General features: G+C 42.4%; 1 protein-coding gene across 1 annotated transcript; it reads left to right on the top strand.

Annotated features, from left to right (window-relative positions):
- The first annotated feature begins 775 nt into the window (after nt 1–775).
- On the top strand, nt 776–20,289 carry SLC26A3 (solute carrier family 26 member 3). Its single transcript, XM_029286601.1, has 17 exons — nt 776–927; nt 2,994–3,158; nt 4,089–4,241; nt 5,523–5,605; nt 7,488–7,635; nt 8,108–8,221; nt 8,310–8,387; nt 9,562–9,657; nt 11,553–11,659; nt 12,786–12,855; nt 12,950–13,042; nt 14,126–14,221; nt 14,418–14,651; nt 15,680–15,734; nt 17,006–17,154; nt 18,141–18,206; nt 20,004–20,289. The coding sequence occupies exons 1-17, from the start codon at nt 793–795 to the stop codon at nt 20,025–20,027; spliced, it is 1,866 nt and encodes a 621-aa protein (XP_029142434.1). The 5' UTR covers nt 776–792; the 3' UTR covers nt 20,028–20,289.

Here is a 20,289-nt window from a genome sequence, read left to right as displayed (position 1 = left end):
TGTCACTTTTTTGCGTTGTAACTTCGAACGCTTATAAGGGGAGGACTATGTGTAGTTTTTCACTCAATATTATTTTTTTTTCTTTTCCTGAAGGCCTAGCATTTGCTTTATTGGCAAATGTTCCTCCGAGTTATGGACTCTACGCAGCCTTTTTCCCCGTGGTTATATATTTCTTCTTTGGCACGTCCAGACATATATCGGTCGGTAAGTTGAATTAAATTCCAGTGAATTTAGAGCCAAGGTTTTAATTAGCCTCACAATATAACATGCTCAACCAAGCTGAAGCTCGAATTACATCGTTTATGATCAAGTGCAGCTGAGAAAAACCATAAAACATAATCTCAGGGGTCAACACAATCTTTTTGTTATAATCACATTCGAGGGAGGCAGCATAAATATCTGGCATAGGGTGATTTTTATGACTGCGGAGGACTGTCAAGCATGAAGGAGATCTAAAATTCTTTCAAACAAAATTATATCAAGGGGAGAAGCCACCTAGAACTAAGAAGGAATTTCCTGACAGTTAGAACAATTAACCAGTGGAACAACCTGCCTCCAGACGTTGTGAATGCTCCAACACTGGAAGTTTTTAAGAAGAGATTGGACAACATTTGTCTGAAATGGTATAGGGTCCCTAAGAGTCAATGATGACTTGATCTCCCATCAACCTCTTCATCATTGTGATACAATTTCATTCTCTAGACTATGTAGCATAAAAATCATGGTGGCTGTTTGATGGACAGATAAATGAATAAATCATGTCACACAGGACCGTTTCCCATCCTAAGTCTGATGGTAGGAGGAGCAGTTTTAAACATGGTCCCAAATGAACCTGGGAACTCCAGCGTGCCAACGAACAGTTCATCATTAAACCAGGAAAGAGTTATGGTGGCAGTATCCGTTACAGTCCTGGCTGGCATCTTTCAGGTAAGCATTATGAATGCTCCCCTGTTTTTAGAATTTGAAGCCATGCCAAAGTTGCTATCCATTTCCAAACATTGTCCTATCATTCTCTTCTTTATCTCAGATATATGTCTGTTAGATAGCATCATGACATTTTCCTGTCCTGTCCTCAACGCAAGTAGTAACTGCAAGGGTAGAGAAAGAGTTGCAGAACCTTTAGTTGTAAGGGCACGTTCAGAAGCATGAAAAAAAATATATCCCCAAATCCTCAGGACTATTTTGCTAAATAAATAGTTGTAAGTTGAGGACTGCCTGTATCCAAATTTATAAATTCCTTCCTTCCATTGGATCGAAAGAAATTGATTTAAAAAAGAAATCGAAAAGAAGCTGATTTAAAACAACAACAACAACCACAAGAGAGGACAAAATTATTCACTGTTATTCGCTATTTCAATATTATTTTCATTAGTTAAATAGCAACCGGATATTAAGTAATGTCCTACGAATGCAGGAGATATGTAGGAGAAGGAATGGCAGAATCTGGCGGGTGGAGTCAAAAGAGGAATCACCCTAGAATCCCTACGTAGCCACAAATGGACTAGGTCCAGCTTCCCTTGGATTCCATTAACCAGTATCTAACTCCAAGCAGGTACTAACCATTAACCCAAAGGTGTTTTTTCAAGAGGCAACTGGACTTTTTTTGTTGGTCTTTGAAGACGTTTCGCTTCTCATCCAAGAAGTTTATTCAGCTCTGACTGGAGGGTGAGGAATGGAAGAATTTATACTCCTTCCAGACAGCTGGTCATTTGCCTTCTTTTAGAGCGTCGTTGAGGCCACTTGGAGGTTTACCTGTGTCCTCAGAGTCACCAGAGTGGTGCAAATGGGTGTGCAGCCTTCTGTTCTGTCCCAGCTTACGTGAGTCCTTGTTATGCTCACAAGGAGACACCCCTCTTCCAACAAGCAGGTTGGAACCGCAGGGAAAAAAACAATCCCCTTTTATTATTTACAGACCTGAGTAAATGTTCAAAGGCAAACAAAACACAATTCACAGAAACTCAATTCCTCAACACGAACGGCTGCCTTCAGCAGCACCTCCCACACCTTCCCTTTTATAATTCAGCCAAGGCGTGGCTTCCTAATGCCTTCTCCTTTGCCTTTGGAGCCGCCCCATTGCATTTCTCTGTCCTACTCTCTTTTCTTGCCGGCATTTTCGTGCATCCTGGATAGCTCCCAGCTGTGGGTCATCACTGTCCAACTCAGGCTCCCAGCACAGCTGTGTCTCAACCTGCGTACGAGTAGAGGGGCCAGGCTCCTTGTCAGACTGTAAGTCTCGGAGCTCCTCAGAGCCTTCCTCCGACTCTGATGTCACTCCAGGCCCCCCTCCTCCTCCTCCTCTGATTCCTCTGATTCAGCTGCCGGGTCCACTGGCTGGCGAGGAATCACAACACCTTCTTGGCTGCAGGATGTTTTCTGCCCTGTGTCCCTTCACTGTTGAAGACAGGTGCAGGCCGTTGGGGATGAGTCTGTGTCGTCTACATCTCAAACTGAAGCGCAATGTTTTCTGGAAATCCATTCATCCTCCCGCACCATTCGAACAGACCCAGGGCAGAAAACATCCTGCAGCCAAGAAGGCTGTACTACTCAGGTGACCCTGAGGACACAGGTGAACTCCAAGTAGCCTCAACGACTTGCTAAAAGAAAGCAAATGACCGGCTGTCTGCAAGGAGTATAAATCTTCCTGTTCCCCACCATCCAGTCAGAGCTGAAGAAGTTTCTTGGGTGAGAAGCAAAACATCTTTAAGAAAAAAAAGAAAGTCCAGTTGCCTCTTGAAAAAGCACCTTGACCTGGATGACTTGAGAATATCCATAGCACTAACCATTAGTTGAGAAGAGCCCACTGTACAGGCTTTTAGTAATAAATCAGCTTAATTGAACTTTTACAGGTGGACCTACCTTTTGCACCTGGTACAAAATGATAATTTCTATTCCAAAACAAATGTCCGTAGTTTAATTTTCAGTTTTTCCCCAAGTAACCCTCAAAGATCCTCATTTCTTCTTCCACCCCTAATGCCGTTATTGTTCCGTTCCAGTTAGCCCTGGGCGCCTTTCGCTTCGGCTTCATCGTCATCTATTTGTCTCAGCCACTCATCAGTGGATTTACGACGGCGGCTGCGATACACGTTTTTGTGTCTCAGCTGAAGTTCATTTTTCAGCTACCGGTTGAGCCCTTTAACAAACCACTGGGACTCATCTGGGTGAGTGTTACAAACCCCAAACCTCGGTTTCTCACTTCTCTGATTTGCTATTATGAATTGTTGCTGCCGTTTTTCAGGTACAGGAGTCCTTGATTGGCCACAGTTCATTTAGTGGACCGTTCAAAGTTACAATGGCATTGAAAAAAGTGACTTATGACCGTTTTTCACACTTACGACCGTTGCAGCATCCCCACGATCACATGATCAAAATTCAGACACTTGGCCACTGGTTCATATTTCCAACCCCCTGCTCAGGCAGGAAACCCTATACCATTTCAGACAAATGGCTGTCCAGTCTCTTCTTTAAAACTTCCAGTGTTGGAGCATTCACCACTTCTAGAGGCAGGTAGTGCCACTGGTTAATTGTTCTAACTGTCAGGAAGTTTCTCCTTAGTTCTAGGTTGCTTCTCGCCTGGATTAGTTTCCATCCATTGCTTCTTGTCCTGCCTTCAGGCGCTTTGGAGAATAGCTTGACTCTCTCTTCTTTGTGGCAGCCCCTGAGATACTGGAAGACTACTATCATGTCCCCCCTCGTCCTTCTCTTCATTAAACTAGACATCCCCAATTCCAACAACCGTTCCTTATATGTTTTAGCCTCCAGTTCCCTAATCATCTTTCACTTCACAATTAATTGTTAGAGGCTTGGATGAAACCAACCAACTAATCAAGAATAAACCAGGCAGTCATAAACAATTCACTTGTCTCCTGTTTGGCAAAATCGACAAACCATGATCGGTGCCCACCACAAGGCATGATTTTGCACTGATTCTATTTTCAAGTCCCTTTGGGCTAACAGCAACCAACTCCCTTTGCTGTTTAACGTGGCACCTGAAGCTGAACATTGCCTGTATCAAAACACAATTGATCCCGTTCCTTCTTCATTTGCAACTATGTTGTATTAATACCCAGTTCTTTCTTCCTTTTTAACAGACCCTTAAAAGTATATTTGAGCAGATCACCGACACCAACATTGCAGATTTAGTCACCGCACTCATTATCTTAGTCGTTGTGTCAGTGGTCAAGGAACTGAATGACCGTTACAAAGCCAAACTGCCAGTACCAATTCCGATTGAAGTCATCGTGGTAAGAATGCCTCCATTTTTTTTGCAAGCCAAAAGTACATTGTAAGGGTTTTTTTGAAAAAATTCAGATGTTTTGGGTTTTGTTCTGTTAGAAATTCTTTTTGTATATCGCACCACAGATCAAACAAAGTGTACAGTCACCATGTGCTTTACAGCTGCAGCTTCTTGTGGTCATTCAGATCCTTGTGAAGTAGATACTAAAAAGGTTTCCCTGTCCAGTGGGGTCTGACTCTAAGGCTCCATGTTCATCTCCGTTTCTTAGCCGAGGGAGCCAACATTGTCCAAAGACATTTTTCGTGATCATGTAACTGGCATGTCTACACCAATGCATAGCTAACATTGTTACCTTCCCACTGAAGTGGTACCTATTTATCTAGTCGCGTTTGCATGCTTTCGAACTGCTTAGGTGGGCAGGAACTGGGGCTAGTAGCAGGAGCTCACTGCATCATGCAGTACTTGAGTCTCCAACTGCCATCCTTGACAAGTCCAGCATCTTAACCGCTAGGCGACCACATCCCTGTAGATCAGTGGTTCTCAACCTTTTTAATGCCGCGACCCCAACCGGTCGTAAGTTGAGGACTAAACCGGTCGTAAGTCGAGGATTACCCAACCGGTCGTAAGTCGAGGACTTTCCCTGCCTGGGAGCGCCGCGCATGCGTGGTTCTGCCCCTGCGCCGGCCGAGGCGTAGCTGGCAAGCGGCAGAGACGGAGCAGGCCGACCACCAGCTGGCCCAGCCCAAGGGAGGTAAGGCACCTGCTGGAAAAGGGGGAAAAATGGCAGACAAAAGAAATGGCGGCCAAAAAAAATGGCGGACAGCCTTGCTTGGCGACCCCCGTGAAATGGTCGATCGACCCCAAATGGGGTCCCGACCCACAGGTTGAGAACCACTGCTGTAGATGCTATGGCCCTGGCCTTAATCAACCCCATTATTTTCCTCAAGAGTGAAAAATGAGTTTGTTCCTCAATTGGGAGTGCTCTCAATTTCCCACGAACACAAAGAGGAAATGACCCCGTCAGCCCTTACTGTGAAAAACATCATCAATTCAAAGTGACAAATCTGGGTTCGGGTTTCAGAAGTTTTTCAAGTATAAAGACAATGAAAACTCGATGGCTTTTCTCCATCATTCACGGTGAAAGGCCAGGGTAAAATTGAACAGGCGTCCAGTCTTTCTTTGAGAACTCGAATTCTATACAATAAAGTAAAAGTCAATATTGAAATAGCCGCTTGAAAACTTGTAAAGTTTTTTTTTTAAAAAAAAAATCTGTTGTTCTTATTTCCAGACAGTCATCGCAGCTGGACTATCTTACGGCTTTAATTTCAAAGAGATATTCCAGGTAGATACCGTTGGAACATTAGATGTTGGGTAAGTAGACAGTAATCTGTATATATTAATGAAAACAGATAGCTTTGGGGTTGTTTTTCCCTTCCTACTAACTTTTAGCCACAATTATAAACTGGAAGAGCTTCCACAATCCAATTTAAATGCTTTGTAAATGGAATCCACCATATGGGCCGTAAACATACAGGCAGTCCTTGACTTACAGCCATCCATTCAGTGACCGTTTGAACTTACAACGATACTGAAAAAAGTGACTTACGACCGTTTTTCACATTTATAACTGTTGCAGCATCTCCGTGGTCACGTGATCAAAATCCGGATGCTTGGCAACTGACTCCTATTTATGACGGTCACAGTCTCCCAGGGTCACGTGATCCTCTTTTGTGACTTTCTGACAAGCAAAGTCGATGGGGCAAACCAGATTCACTTCACAACTGTGTTACGAAGTTAACAATTGCAGGGATTCACTTAAAAACTGTGGCAGGAAAAGTCGTAAAATGGCGCCAAACTCAGTTAATAACTGTCTCGCTTAGCAAACAGAAATTTTGGGCCCACTTGTGGTCGTTAAGTCGAGGATTACCTGTACACTGGAGCAAGGGGTCATCCGTGAGGGGGTTGGAGACTGGAGATCCTGTTTTATATTGGCCTGCTTTGTTCTTATCAGGCAGATCAGATCAGATGTAGTGGGCATAGAGCAGGGGTCTTCAAACTTGGCCACTTTTAAGACCTGTGGACTTCAACTCCCAGAATTCCTCAGCCAGTGGAGGAATTCTGGGAGTTGAAGTCCACAAGTCTTAAAGTGGTCAAGTTTGAAGACCCCTGGCATAGAGAGTTCCTGTCACAATGGTGTCCCTGGACGTGTGGGTGCTAAATTGGCAAACTGCTGGACACAGAGTCACAATACAAGTGTCTTGGGTACCTCCGTAGATGTCACACACACATTCCAGAGAGCCAGGGCTTGGATTACAACATTGCATCTGCCATCTTGTGATTTTGAAACCTTCTGCTGACACCCTTGAATCAATTAAAGAGAATATTTGTAGCTCTGGGTGGATCCGTGGAGTCCTTGGCGTTCTCTAAGCTTGGCGGTTTTCATGCAGACATTTCATTACCCAACTAGGCAACATGACCAGTTTGCACCGATGATGTTACCTAGTTGGGTAATGAAACGTCTGCCAGAAAACCACCAAGCTCAGACAGCACCAAGGACACCACACACCCTTTAATCGCTCCCTTAAAGGACCTTTCAGAGTGATTCTCTCCCCATTCTGATGGCAGGACAACTTGCCACAGCCAATTCGCCACAGCCAACCCACTGAAGGACAGTTCAACAATTCAATTTCATTATTTAAAATAATTGAAAAATTATTTTAATGTCTGTCACTCACATTTAATTTTGTCCCTTTTGTCCCTTTTTTCTTTAATGACTCTGTTCCACTCTTGCTTTGATATTAGTCCTACAGTGAGTTGGCTGTGGCAAATTGTCATAGACCCTTTTGATGGTGCAGTGCTTTGATTGCACCACTGAGTCACCAAGTTTTTAAACCAGGGGTCCCCAACCCCCGGTCCGTGAACTGGCACCGGGCTGTGATGTGCCAGCAACCAGTCCACGCAAACAAGCAAAGCTCCATCTGTGGGATGTAGGCAGCACACAAAACCACACATTCTCCGTTCCTTGGAAAAACCTCTCTCCACGGAACTGATCCCTGGTGCCCCAAAGGTTGGGGACCTCTGTTTTAAACCATGTCCTGCAGAGCTTCCTGGACCCCTAAAGGCAGGGACAAACTACCAGCTAAGCGGGTCCCAAAGTGTCTTTCTCTAACTTAGCCATCTGTACTGAGTCAACCGGTGCTAGGAAAACTACACAGGGTCTCCGTTTTAAAGTCCTCCTCTGCCTTTGTTCCAGATTTCAGGCTCCAGTTGCCCCAGATATCAAATATTTCGAACGTTGTATAGGAGACAGCATCTCCATTGCCATTGTCGGCTTCGCTGTTGCCTTTTCAGTGGCTAAAGTTTATTCCATTAAGCATGATTACCGCATAGACGGCAACCAGGTAAGCCTCTAGCGCAAAGGTCCCCAACCTTTCTCGGTTGGTGGACCGGAGGGAAATGGAGGGGGGGAAAGCATTTTTTTGCACACGCGCACACAAACTGGGCCATGAGCACACGCGACGCAAATGGGGCAGGGCTAGCGCCCACGTGACACTCACTAGCACTGCCCCATTTTTGTCGTGTGAGCACTAGTGCTGCCCCGTTTTCACTGTGCGGTGCCCCGCTTTTGCCGTGCAGCGTCCCGCTTTTGCCACGTGGTGCCCCATTATTGCCACGCAGTGCCCCGTTTTCACTGTGTGGTGCCCCATTTGCGTAGCGGCGGTGCTAGCACGAATGGGGGTGAGTGCACGCACATGTGTAGTGGGCTGCGGCCCACAGGTTGGGGACCCCTGCTCTAGCAACTGTCACAACTGTTGTAAGTCGAGGACTACCTTCTGTTACCTTGCAGCTTGTTAATTTGTGTGTGTTTTAAAGGAATTAATTGCCTTTGGAATCAGCAACATTTTTGGAGGGGTCTTCAAAGGATTTGCAGCAAGCACTTCTCTATCAAGGTCTGGAGTGCAAGAAAGCACCGGGGGCAAGACGCAGGTATCTGGAGATTTAAGGTGTTGCGGTAAATGAATTACTCCCAGTTGTTTTACAGGAAGTGTGTTAACCAAGGGCTTTTGTCCTACAGATTGCTGGACTCCTCTCAGCTATCATTGTCATGATTGCTATCTTAGCCATTGGCTTTCTCTTGGAACCACTGCAAAAGGTACCGGCTTTGGGATCTAGTGGGTTGGGTTGGGTTGCTACAGGTGGCATCCTTTTCTGTAACTGGTAGTCCTCGACATATGACCACAATTGACCCTGAATTTCTGTTGCTAATGAGACAGTTGTTAAGTGTGCTTTGCCCCCTTTTACGACCTTTCCTGCCACTGTTGTTCAGTGAATCACTGCAGTTAAGTTAGTAGAATAGAATAGAATAGAATAGAATAGAATAGAATAGAATAGAATAGAATAGAATAATGGAATGGAATGGAATGGAATGGAATAGAATAGAATAGAATAGAATAGAATAGAATAGAATAGAATAGAATAGAATAGAATAATAATGGAATAGAATAATGTAATGTAATGTAATGTAATGTAATGTAATGTAATGTAATAGAATAGAATAGAATAGAATAGAATAGAATAGAATAGAATAGAATAGAATAGAATAGAATAGAATAGATATGAAATGGAGAGAATAGAATAGAATAGAATAAAATAGAATAGAATAGAATAGAATAGAAAATGAAGAGAATAGAACAGAACAGAAGAGAATAGAATAGAATATGAAATGGAGAGAATAGAATAAAATAGAATAGAATAGAATAGAATAGAATATGAAATGGAGAGAATAGAATAGAATAGAATAGAATAGAATAGAATAGAATAGAATAGAATAGAATAGAATATGAAATGGAGAGAATAGAACAGAAGAGAAGAGAAGAGAATATGAAATGGAGTGAATAGAATAGAATAGAATAACTTTATTGTTGTCACTTCGAATGTACACTAATTGGCATGCATTAAAATGAAATGTTGTTGCATTCAGCTCTCAAAGGATCACCACCTCCTATCTACACTACATAAATATGACAAAAATAAATAAATAAATACAGAATGATGCATATACCCACATATATTATATGACACAGAGAGACAACACAGTCTTGTTCGGGTTATGCACATATGATCTGTTTCTGTTGCTCTCCACTGGGAGGAGGTTTCAAAGTATTTCTAGCAGGACTATCACTAAATGAATCGTTGTAAGTCGAAGACTATCTGTACCCTGAGATACTCCTCTCTCTCTCGTCTCTCTTTATTTCTTGTATTGTGGGGTTTTTTTTCCCATTTCCCATGTCTGTCTTTCAACATGTACGTTATTCTTTCATTGACAGTCAGTCCTTGCAGCTTTGGTTCTGGGCAATTTGAAGGGGATGTTGATGCAGTTCAAAGAGATTGGAATTCTGTGGAAAAAGGACAAGTGTGACTGCGTAAGTGACTCCTCGCCCAGCTGTGCAAATAGCGATTCAAACATAAACAATGTCATTGAACATGTCTGAAAGGGAGACCAAAAGCAGGGGAATCTGTCAGCCATTTTGTTCTGCTTTGGGGAAGTTGGTGATTCCCCCCCCCACACACACACACACTCTGCTCTCACCTTCACGAAAAGTTTATAAAAGGAGCCCTGGTGGCGCAGTGGTTAGAATGCAGTATTGCAGGCTAATTCTACCCGCTGCCAGGAGTTCAATCCTGACCAGCTCAAGATTGACTCAGCCTTCCATCCTTCCGAGGTCGGTAAAATGAGGACCCAGATTGCTGGGGGCAATATGATGACTCGGTAAACCGCTTAGAGAGGGCTTTGTAAAGCATTGTGAAGCAGTATATAAGTCTAAATGCTATTGCTATGCCTCCCTCCCTCCTTTCCTTCCTTCCTTCCTTCCTTCCTTCCTTCCTTCCTTCCTTCCTTCCTTCCTTCCTTCCTCTCTTATTCACTTTCTCATTCTCCTTCCTGGTAGCACAGTGGTTAGAATGCAGTATTGCAGGCTAATTCTGCCCGCTGCCAGGAGTTCAATCCTGACCGTCTTGAGGTTGACTCAGCCTTCCATCCTTCCAAGGTCAGTAAAATGTAAAATGAAGACCCAGATTGTTGGAGGCAACATGCTGACTCTGTAAACTACTTAGAGAGGGCTGTAAAGCACTGTGAAGCGGTATATAAGTCTTAAGTGCTATTGCTAAAAGGAGTTTCTTAATCAAATCCCGTACACTATTCAATCAACCATGCCAAATTAACTAATGTTAGTAAGTGCTTTCATTCGTAAATAGAATGCATGTTTGTGTATTTGGGTGAATATAGAAATAAGAGCAATGGACCCAAAAGAAGGTAACAAAGATCCATGGACCTGAATAAACATGTAACAACAAAGATATCATGGAGGGAGGCAAAACCTATTTTCAAGCACAGTCACACTGAACTGAAACTGAGCTGAAAATACACATTTGTGTATTCATGTTGATGGGATGTTTAATGCACAATCTTTCGTGCTCTCTGAATTTCATTGTTTTCTTGCAGAAGTCTCATTGCCCAAACTGGGCAACATTATCAGCGCAAACCCCACTTCCTTCTAGCACTGATGATGTTACCTAGTTGGGTCATGAAACGTCTGCAAGAAAACCACCAAGGTCAGAGAGCACCAAGGACCCCTCATTTCAATCCTGAGCTACAATATTCTCCTTTATTGGTGTCTAATGGGATATATAGTTTTATCAACAGGGTTTCCTTGACATTTCCAGACAGAACTGGGGAAAGTGTTTGAAAATCTGTAAAACCACTGCAAAACAGAGTTCAAAAAATGAAGCAAAATTGTTGGACAGTCACCTTCCCAGTCGGGAGGAGGGCTCACGTAGGGAATTAGCCTGGACTCATTACATAAATACAAGAGGGCGAAGTCTGAGTAGCCCTGAATGCCTTTGAGACTTATCTGGTCTTTCCCATGCGAAAGCTGCCAGTCAGGGAGATTCCTGTAGTATAGGCAGAGAACAATAAAGTAGCTAGTTTGAATTCTGGAGTTTGGTTGTTCGTACTTGACAAAAACAGACCAACATCTGACTTGATACAAGCCAGTGTCTAAAGTTCCGTACATTCTTAAATTCCTTGCATGCCTACTTAAAAAGCCACTACTACGTCTATATGTCAAACAATGATATTGTCATCTATTTATCAGCAATAATTTTTACAAAAAATGTTACATGAACCATCCCTACTGCTTCTAGCATAGTTTCTCATATCTTGCTGTTGGTGAGGACCAGAAATTCCTTGCTGGTAATTTTCTCTAGTCACATATATCAATGGTTTAATGTTTATTTTAATGTTTATTTTTTTGGTTAGCTTGTCTGGATTGTGACTTTCCTGGCTGCCCTTCTACTGGGACTGGATCTTGGCTTAGCTGCCGGCCTTGGATTTGAACTCCTGACAGTTGTATTCCGGGTCCAGTTGTAAGTAAATACTTATTTCATTTGTCAGTTCAACTTCCTGAAGCGGATTAAAGACATAAAGTCATTTCGAGTGGAGTGAAATCATTTAACCACCACATTATGGTCCATTTTCTGTCACAAATACACTACAGACAATATGCAGATCAATATATGCGCCATATTTTCCTATTTTTCACCTGGACTGATGCTGTAGTATCTCCAAGGAAGTAGCCATGATGCTGTTATCAAGTGGTACTAAGCCTGCAGTCCTATGCACTTGGTATAGGTAGTCCTCATTTAATGACAAATCACTTAGTGACCGTCCCAGGTTATGATGGAAACCCCCCCCCCCAAAAAATGTACTTGTGACTCAGATTTAAAATTCCAAAGCTCCCTCAGTCACATGCTCGTATTTTGGGCTACTTAGCAACCAGCTCGTATTTGCGGCCATTTGCAATATTCTGTGGTCACATGACTACGATTTTTGTCATTTTTTTGTGCCAGAAATTGGCGTATACTTCCAATTTACATGGGGGAAAACACCCATTAGAAACAAGGGATTCTCTTGTGATCTTTGCTTAATGATCGTGGCGTTTGCTTTATGACCGGCACCTTCGCTTAACAACCACCACACAAAAAAATTGTCATAAAATTGGGTCAGTCACATAATGACTGGCATGATTTACAGACATAATTCCAGGCTCAATTACAGTCCTAAGTCGAAGGCAGAGTCCCTAAAGACCTACAAACGCTAAAGATGTAGAGACTGCTAGAGAGCGTTGTTGTTGTTCAGCCATTAAATCATGTCCAACTCAATTCCTTGAAAGCAACCATTCCTTGAAAGCATCAATTCTTTGAAAGCATCCATTCTTAAGATGCTCAGCCTTATGGTCCAAGTCTCGCAGCCATACATTGCTACTGGAAAATACATTACTACTGGGAAAAGAGATTGCTTTCAGAATATCAATTTTGTCATTCTCTTTATATTTGCTTGAAGGTAGCACCATTGAGTCCAGCAAAGAATATTCCCAAATTTTGTAGCTTAAGGGATAATACAGATATAAGCAAAGGTCCGCATCATTATTAGAATAACAGTTGATCCCATTCATTCTGCATTAATCAGCTCATTTGCCTCTTCTCTTTTCAGTCCAAAATGTACACTTTTGGCTAATGTTGGAAGGAATGACGTCTACAGAAACAGAAAAGACTACTCAGACGTAAGAACACCGTGTTGTTAACTGCAGTAATTTAACACGCACAATTTTGGCAGTAGAGTGCCTCAAAATTAACAGGTGATGTTTTGCTGTCTAGATATACGAGCCAGAAGGAGTGAAAGTTTTCAGGTGCCCGTCTCCAATCTTTTTTGCTAATGTTGACTTCTTCAAGGAAAAATTGACTGCTGCGGTAAGTATTGCGTAGGCCATAATCTTAATAGAAATGATTTCCCATAAAACTTTTAATTTTGATACAGTGGTGGGATTCAAATACCTGAACAACTGGTTCTCTGCATGGATGCCACTTCCGGAAGTCAGTTGTGAGCCGGGAAGACCTCTCAGGCCCAGAACAGTCCACCGGAAGTGCATGGCGCCACTTCCGGAAGTCCATTCTGAGTCTCTGAGGCTTGGGGGAGGCCTCCCAGGCTCAGAACGGACTTCCAGAAGTGGAGTCCACGCACTTCCAGTAGGCTGTTCTAGACCTGGGAGGCTTCCCCGGCTCAGCACAGACTTCTGGAAGTGGCGTCCATGCATTTCCAGTGGGCCGTTCTAGGCCTGGGAGGCTTCTCCAGCTCAGAACGGACTTCCGGAAGTGGCATCCACATACTTCCAGTGGTCCGTTCTGGGCTTTGCGAAAAAATCTTTGTTTTTGCCTTGAGAACTATTTCAAATGCTCATGTGTGAATGTTTGCTAAGAGTTAGAAATTCAAACAGGTCAAAGAGATCTAGGATGATTGTACAGGTATTCCTCGACATACAACAGTTCATTTAGTGACCGTTCAAAGTTATAATGGCACTGAAAAATGTATCTTATGACCACTTTTCACACTGCGACTGTTGCAGCATCCCTGTGGTCACGTGATCAAAATTCAGTCACTTGGCAACTGACTCATATCTATGACGGTTGCAGCGTCCCAGGAGTCATGTGATCCCCTTTGGCGACCTTCTGACAAGCAAAGTCAATGGGGGAAGCCGGATTCACTTAACAACCGTGTTACTCCCTTAACAACTGCAGCAATTCATTTAACAAATGTGGCAAGGAAGGTCGTAAAATGGGGCAAAATTCACTTAACAAATGTCTCACTTAGCAACAGAAATTTTGGGCTCCATTGTGGTCGCACGTCAAGGAATATCTGCAACAATTAAACATATAACTAGAATCTATTTAAATCAAATCCATGTTTTCCACTTGAAAAAATACAGTAGATCGTACTAAGATGATTAAAAATATATATAATCAAATATCTGCTAAAACAATGATTCCATATTTCAGGTTGGTTTTAAACCATTGAGGGTGTTACAGAAACGCAACAAAGCTCTAAGGAAAATAAAGAAGATGTTAAAGAAGGGAGAACTTCAAGAAACTCCAGTAAGAATCCTTAATTATTTAAATGGTAACCACAAAAATTGTGACCGATCTCTCTTTCACGTGCACTCTCCTTCTACATCCAAAAGAAGCCACTCAGCCTTCAATTTCAGAACTGGCTGGTCAAGTGTTCCGATCTCTCTTTTCGTGGTTAAGAAGCGTTCCGAACATTTTCCTTCTTTCTTTCTATTTCATTCAGAAAGGTTTTATTTGTACCGTCACTAATGCGACCGACTCAGATGAAGAGCTGGACAACAACAGGATTGAAGAACTGAATCAGCCCATAAATACGAAGGATTTTCCAGTTCGGATAGACTGGAACGCAAGCCTGCCTCCCAACATCAGAGTTCCGAAAATTGACGTCCATAGCGTCATTCTTGATTTTTCAGCAGTGTCCTTTCTGGATGTTTCAGCTATGAGAATCATCGGAGAGGTAAAATTGTGCTGTGAGCTGCGCATAGGTGTCAGGAAGGGCATCCGGCTAGTAAGTGCTCAGCTCCTCTCAGTCACCCAGACTCCACCCCAATACAAGGGTTTTTAAAAGAATATAAAGATTGAGTTCACTCAGGATGAACTGTTCACGGATCCTTATGTGTGTGTATGTGTGTGTGTGTACTTGTGTGTGTGTGTGTATGAGTGAACCCAATCTTTACAGAACAGAGTTGGAAGGGACCTTGGGGGTCTTCTAGTCCAATCCCCTGCTCAAGTAGGAGATCCTACACCCGTGGTGGCAAACTTATGGCATGCGTGCCACAGGTGGCATGCAGAACCCTCTCTGTGGGCACCTGTGCCGTCACCCCAATCCTAGGCCTTCAGCTGGGTTTTATAAACCCTTTTTGCTTTAGGCCTCTGCCACTGTGTGCAAAAAAAAAAAAAGGCTCAATTAATCAATTTCAACTTCTTGGGGGGGAAAAAAAGACCTCGCAAAGTTGAAATTGATTGATTGAACTTTTTAGTCCCACCCAGTCTGCCATTACCACCGCAGCCATGCCCACCCAATGGGCCACACCCACCCAATGAGCCATGCCCACCCGGCACCCGATGATACATAAATGGGTTTTGGGTTGCAGTTTGGGCACTCGGTCTCTAAAAGGTTCCGGTAGTGACAGGATATGTAAGGTCTTTTTACCAATAGGTTAGAGAAGAATTTTTTAGAGGTCACTACTTCGTGGGTGTTGAAGACCTCTGTTGAGTTGCATTCCTTTGTTCTAGACTTGAACAAAGAGGGTTTCGAATAATCGGAAAGATTAGGGGTCTGATGTATCTCTATTTTATGTTAAGTACCTATGAGTAAACCTGCTATTGCTAATTACACTGATAGCAGACAGAACTGCAAGAATGTTATGCCGGTGGCTATTATTATATTTATATAGTTATTATTCTGCTATTATCGTATTCTAAATTATTGTACACGCCTTTGTCTGCCTAGAGTTAAATATCACCCATTTCTCCTTTGAACAGACTTTGAGAGAATTCATCCGGGTTGATGTTGAAGTTTATATTGTGGGCGCACATGGTAAGGCTCTTTCTTAGTGACTGTTTTGATTTCCTTACCGATGTCCATGTAAAACAATACTGTGTGTGTGTGTGTGTGTGTGAATTTAGATTTTGCTGACAAAGAGTTAAGGGAGACTAGTATAGCTATTTCGAGCTATTTAGCTCTCATCAGCTAGCCATACCCTTCTGAGATTCGAACCTGGGCTGCTTGCATGTTAGGCAGCTGTATTAACCTCTAGGCCACGGGTTCTCCTCACTTCTGTCAGCTGAACCAGGGAGGATACATAGTAATTGTATATATATATACGTAGTATATACATATACACATATGCATACGTATATGTAATGTATAAGTGTGTGTGCGTATATATGTATATGTATATATATATACATATGAGAATTAATTACGCTAAAAATCTGACTCTTGGGAATCATAGTAAACGAATAAAACCGAGCACCAAGAGAACCCGTCTGACATCATCAGGGCGTTAAAACAGCAGTCTGGGAGAAACCCTTATAAAATGTATGTGTCAATTGCTTGCATCCGGCTTCTGCTTCCGGCTTTATATTTTACTTCTCTTGGTGCTCGGTTTTATTCGTTTATATATACTATATATATATATACGTATATATGTGTGTGTATGTATGTAAATATAAAATATATAAATATAAAATTTTCGACGAAAATTTTTTTCCTTTATTGACGTGAGGATTACAATCTTTCACGTAAGGACGTTTACACTATGACTTGTGTTTTCTTTTATACACCTTGTTTAGTTTGCTATGTCTATCAGGAGGTAAATACTGGTCACGAGTACAAAATTTCCGTGGCCAGACAAAACAGGGGTTAAGTGAGTTTTGCCCCATTTTATGACCTTTCTTGCCACAGTTGTTAAGTTAATAACACGGGTTGTTAAGTGAAATCTGGCTTCCCCCATTGACTTTGCCTGTCAGACGTTTGCGAAAAGGGATCACATGAGCCTGAGACACGGCAACCATCATAAAATATGAACCGGTTGCCAAGCCTCTGAATTTTGATCACGTGACCACGGGGATGCTACAATGGTCATAAGCGTGAAAAACGGTCATAAGTAACTTTTTTCAGCGTTGTTGCAACTTCAAACAGTCACTAAATGAATTGTTGTGAGTCAAGGACTATCTGTATTGTTTAAAAATCAGTCACATCATTTTCTAGGCCTCTAATTCTGTTTCTCTTTTTCCCTCTTCTCTCTTTCTTTTTCCTTCCCTTTTTTTCCTCCAATCTACCCCTACACACACACACACACAAAGATGGTCTCCTGGAGAAGCTACAGAGATGTGGATTTTTTGATGATGAAATTAAGCCCTCCATATTTTTCCTGACCATTCACGATGCCATTTTACACATATTGATGAAGAAGGATATGATCACCCGCTTATCAAAATTCGAGGCCATCACGGTGAGACTGTTTGTCCGTATAGTTCAAAAACAAAACTTGGATCCCAGCGTTTTCAGAATGTAAAAGCAAAAACATCATTGAAGGATGACTGGAACTTGGCAACCCAAAATTTTCATGGTGATGAGAACATATTGGGGTTTCTCTTTTCCACTTCTATATCCCAAAGGTGCTTTTTCAAGAGGCAACTGGACTTTCTTGTTTTTCTTTGAAGACATTTCGCTTCTCATCCAAGAAGCTTCTTCAGCTCTGAGTAGATGGTGGGGAAAGGCCACTTTAATACTAGTTGGGATTAAAAGCACAAGCTTGAAAATTGTAAGAGTCAATTCCCAGGCAGTGTTAAAGCAAGCCAATCAAAGCAGCAGTGTCTTCTTTAAATGTTTCCTTCTGTTAGAAATTCTGCTTATATATAGCACCACAGCTCAAAAAAAGTGTACAGTCACCATGTGCTTTACTGCTTAACTGTTTAACTGTAACAGGAAACAGGAAACAGGAAACTCTACTTATGACGAAAGACCATAGAGTATATACCATAGATCCAAACTTGTAAACACTGCCATCTACTGGCTGAATACTACTGTAGTTGTTGCACAAAAATACATTCTAACAATGAATTCCAACACCTTTTCATGGCCTTCATATGTGGGTTAGATTGCCTCTTCTCACACCCACTGAATTGTTCCTTTACTGCCTGCTTCCTGCAGATGTCTACGACCATGGACTAAAACATGAGTGTTTGTAGGGTACAATGAAAAAAGTCCAAAGGGGGCGACAATGTGTCACGTTCTGCCCCTTTTTCATGTGGCTGCCATCTTAATTTTGTGGACCATAATTTACGGATCTCCCTAGACCAATTATTTCATGTAACCTAATTTGTGAACATAGGTACTCGAACTGAGATTGCTGTAGCTACAAATCAACAGAGATTTTTTTTAAAATTAAAATAAGGGAAACCCATTGTTAACAGCAGAATGTTTATTCCATTACAGGATAATCAAAACAACAATCACTATATAATTAACACGAGCGGAGGACTACGCAATCGGGACCTAAAGGTAAGGCTCTCTTCCTCATCTTGAATGGGATCAATAAAATTGAGAGTCTTTTGGTTGATATTGTGATAAAAGATTTATGTTTATGTTTTTTCAAATGAAAAATAATAAAAAATTTAAATACAAAAAAAATAAAATAAAATAAAATAAAATTGAGAGTCTATGACAGACTCTTGAACGTAGCTCTCCTAGAACACGGGTCCCCAACCCCCTGGCTGTGGCCCATTGCCAGGACTTGAGCAGTTTGAAACCAGGCCGCGGAAGTGTGAAGGGGGTGTGAGCACGTGCACACATCCCCACTTACGCAAGCAGCGGGCGTGCAGAACCATCCCTTCTCCCCCCTGCCAGTCCGCAAATCCAGAAAGATTGGGGAACTCCTAAAAGGCAGCTGAATTTTGATGAGAAGGAAAGTAGACCACAAGGACTCCTAATTACAAATATTTTCCATTTTAAACATGCTGAGGCAAATTCCCAGTTTCTCATTGCTAAATACATTTAGTCCTCGATTTACGTCCACAACTGAGCTCAAAATTTCTGCGGCTAAGCGAGACAGCTGCTAAAAGTGAGTTTTGCTCCATTTTACGACCTTTCTTGCCAGCGTTGTTAAGTGAAACACTGCAGTTCACTTCGTAACACTGCTGTTAAGGGAGTCTCGCTTCCCCATTGACCTCGCTTGTCAGACAATCGCAAAAGGGGATCCCATGACCCCGGGACAGTGCAACCGTTGTAAATACGAATCAGTGGTCGAGTATCTGAATTTCGTCTTTCACAAGCTTGAAAGACAGTCGTACGTCGCTTTTTTCAGCGCTCTTGTAACTTTGAACAGTCACTTGAACACTGGGCGCTATCTAACAAAATGAAATTCAAGGGTGAAAAAAGCAAGGTTCTACATTTAGGCAAGAAAAACCAAATGTACAGGTATAGTAGAGGGGGTACCTTGCTCAATAGAAGTAACTGTGAGAGGGACCTCGGAGTCCTAGTGGACAATCACCTAAATGTGAGCCAGCCGTGTGCTGCAACTGCCAAAAAAGCCAACACAGTGCTAGGCTGCATTAACAGAGGGATAGAATCAAGATCATGTGAAGTATTAATACCACTTTAAAAGGCCTTGGTAAGGCCACACTTGGAATACTGCATCCAGTTTTGGTCACCACGATGTAAAAAAGATGTTGAGACTCTAGAAAGAGTACAGAGAAGAGCAACAAAGATGATTAGGGGACTGGAGGCTAAAACATATAAGGAACGGTTGCTGGAATTGGGTATGTCTAATTTAACGAAGAGAAGGACGAGGGGGGACATGATAGCAGTCTTCCAATATCTCAGGGGCTGCCCCAAAGAAGAGGCAGTCAAGCTATTTTCCAAAGCGCCTGAAGGCAGGACAAGGAGCAACGGGTGGAAGCTAACCAAAGAGAGAAGCAACATAGAACTAAGGAGAAACTTCCTGGCAGTTAGAACAATTAACCAGTGGAACAACCTGCCTCTAGAAGCAGTGAATGCTCCAACACTGGAGAGGTTTTTAAGAAGAGACTGGACAGCCATTTGTCCGAAATGGTATAGGGTTTCCTGCCTGAGCAGGGGGTTGGACTAGATGACCTCCAAGGTCCCTTCCAACTTTACTTACTATTACTATTACTATTACTAAATGAACTATTGTTAAGTCGAGGACTGCCTGCACGTTTTTTTCTGGATCCAATTCCACTTTTGGTGATCACGTCAGGCATAACCGCTTTTGGGGCAACTCTACGAAAGTGGCTTGCTGTTCTTTGACTTCCTAAATCTTTGTTTCTTTCGTTCCCACAGGAATTAATAGAAACGAGAATGTAAAAGGAGGACGGGCGAAGAACCAGCCAATCTGGAAACAATTGATAAAAGGAGATCAAATGTTGGTTCTCCAACAGGATCCCACATTGAGTGAGGACAGAGGGGAGGGCCCGTCCCTCTTGTAAGGACATAAGTCACATACACAAACATGTATGTACAAAAGAAGGTGGAACTTCAACTACTGGCCATGCCCAACTTCCAGCAGATTTTATTCCTTCCACGGATGCTTCAGCATCGTAGGCAACCATTTTTGCCTCTTAAACTT

Source organism: Protobothrops mucrosquamatus, unplaced genomic scaffold (assembly GCF_001527695.2).
Source record: "Protobothrops mucrosquamatus isolate PMUCROS unplaced genomic scaffold, P.Mucros_1.0 scaffold4219, whole genome shotgun sequence".
In the NCBI taxonomy this organism is placed as follows: Eukaryota; Metazoa; Chordata; class Lepidosauria; order Squamata; family Viperidae; genus Protobothrops; species Protobothrops mucrosquamatus.
Note: the sequence above shows the minus strand (reverse complement) of the source record. Positions and strands in the feature narration are given on the sequence as shown.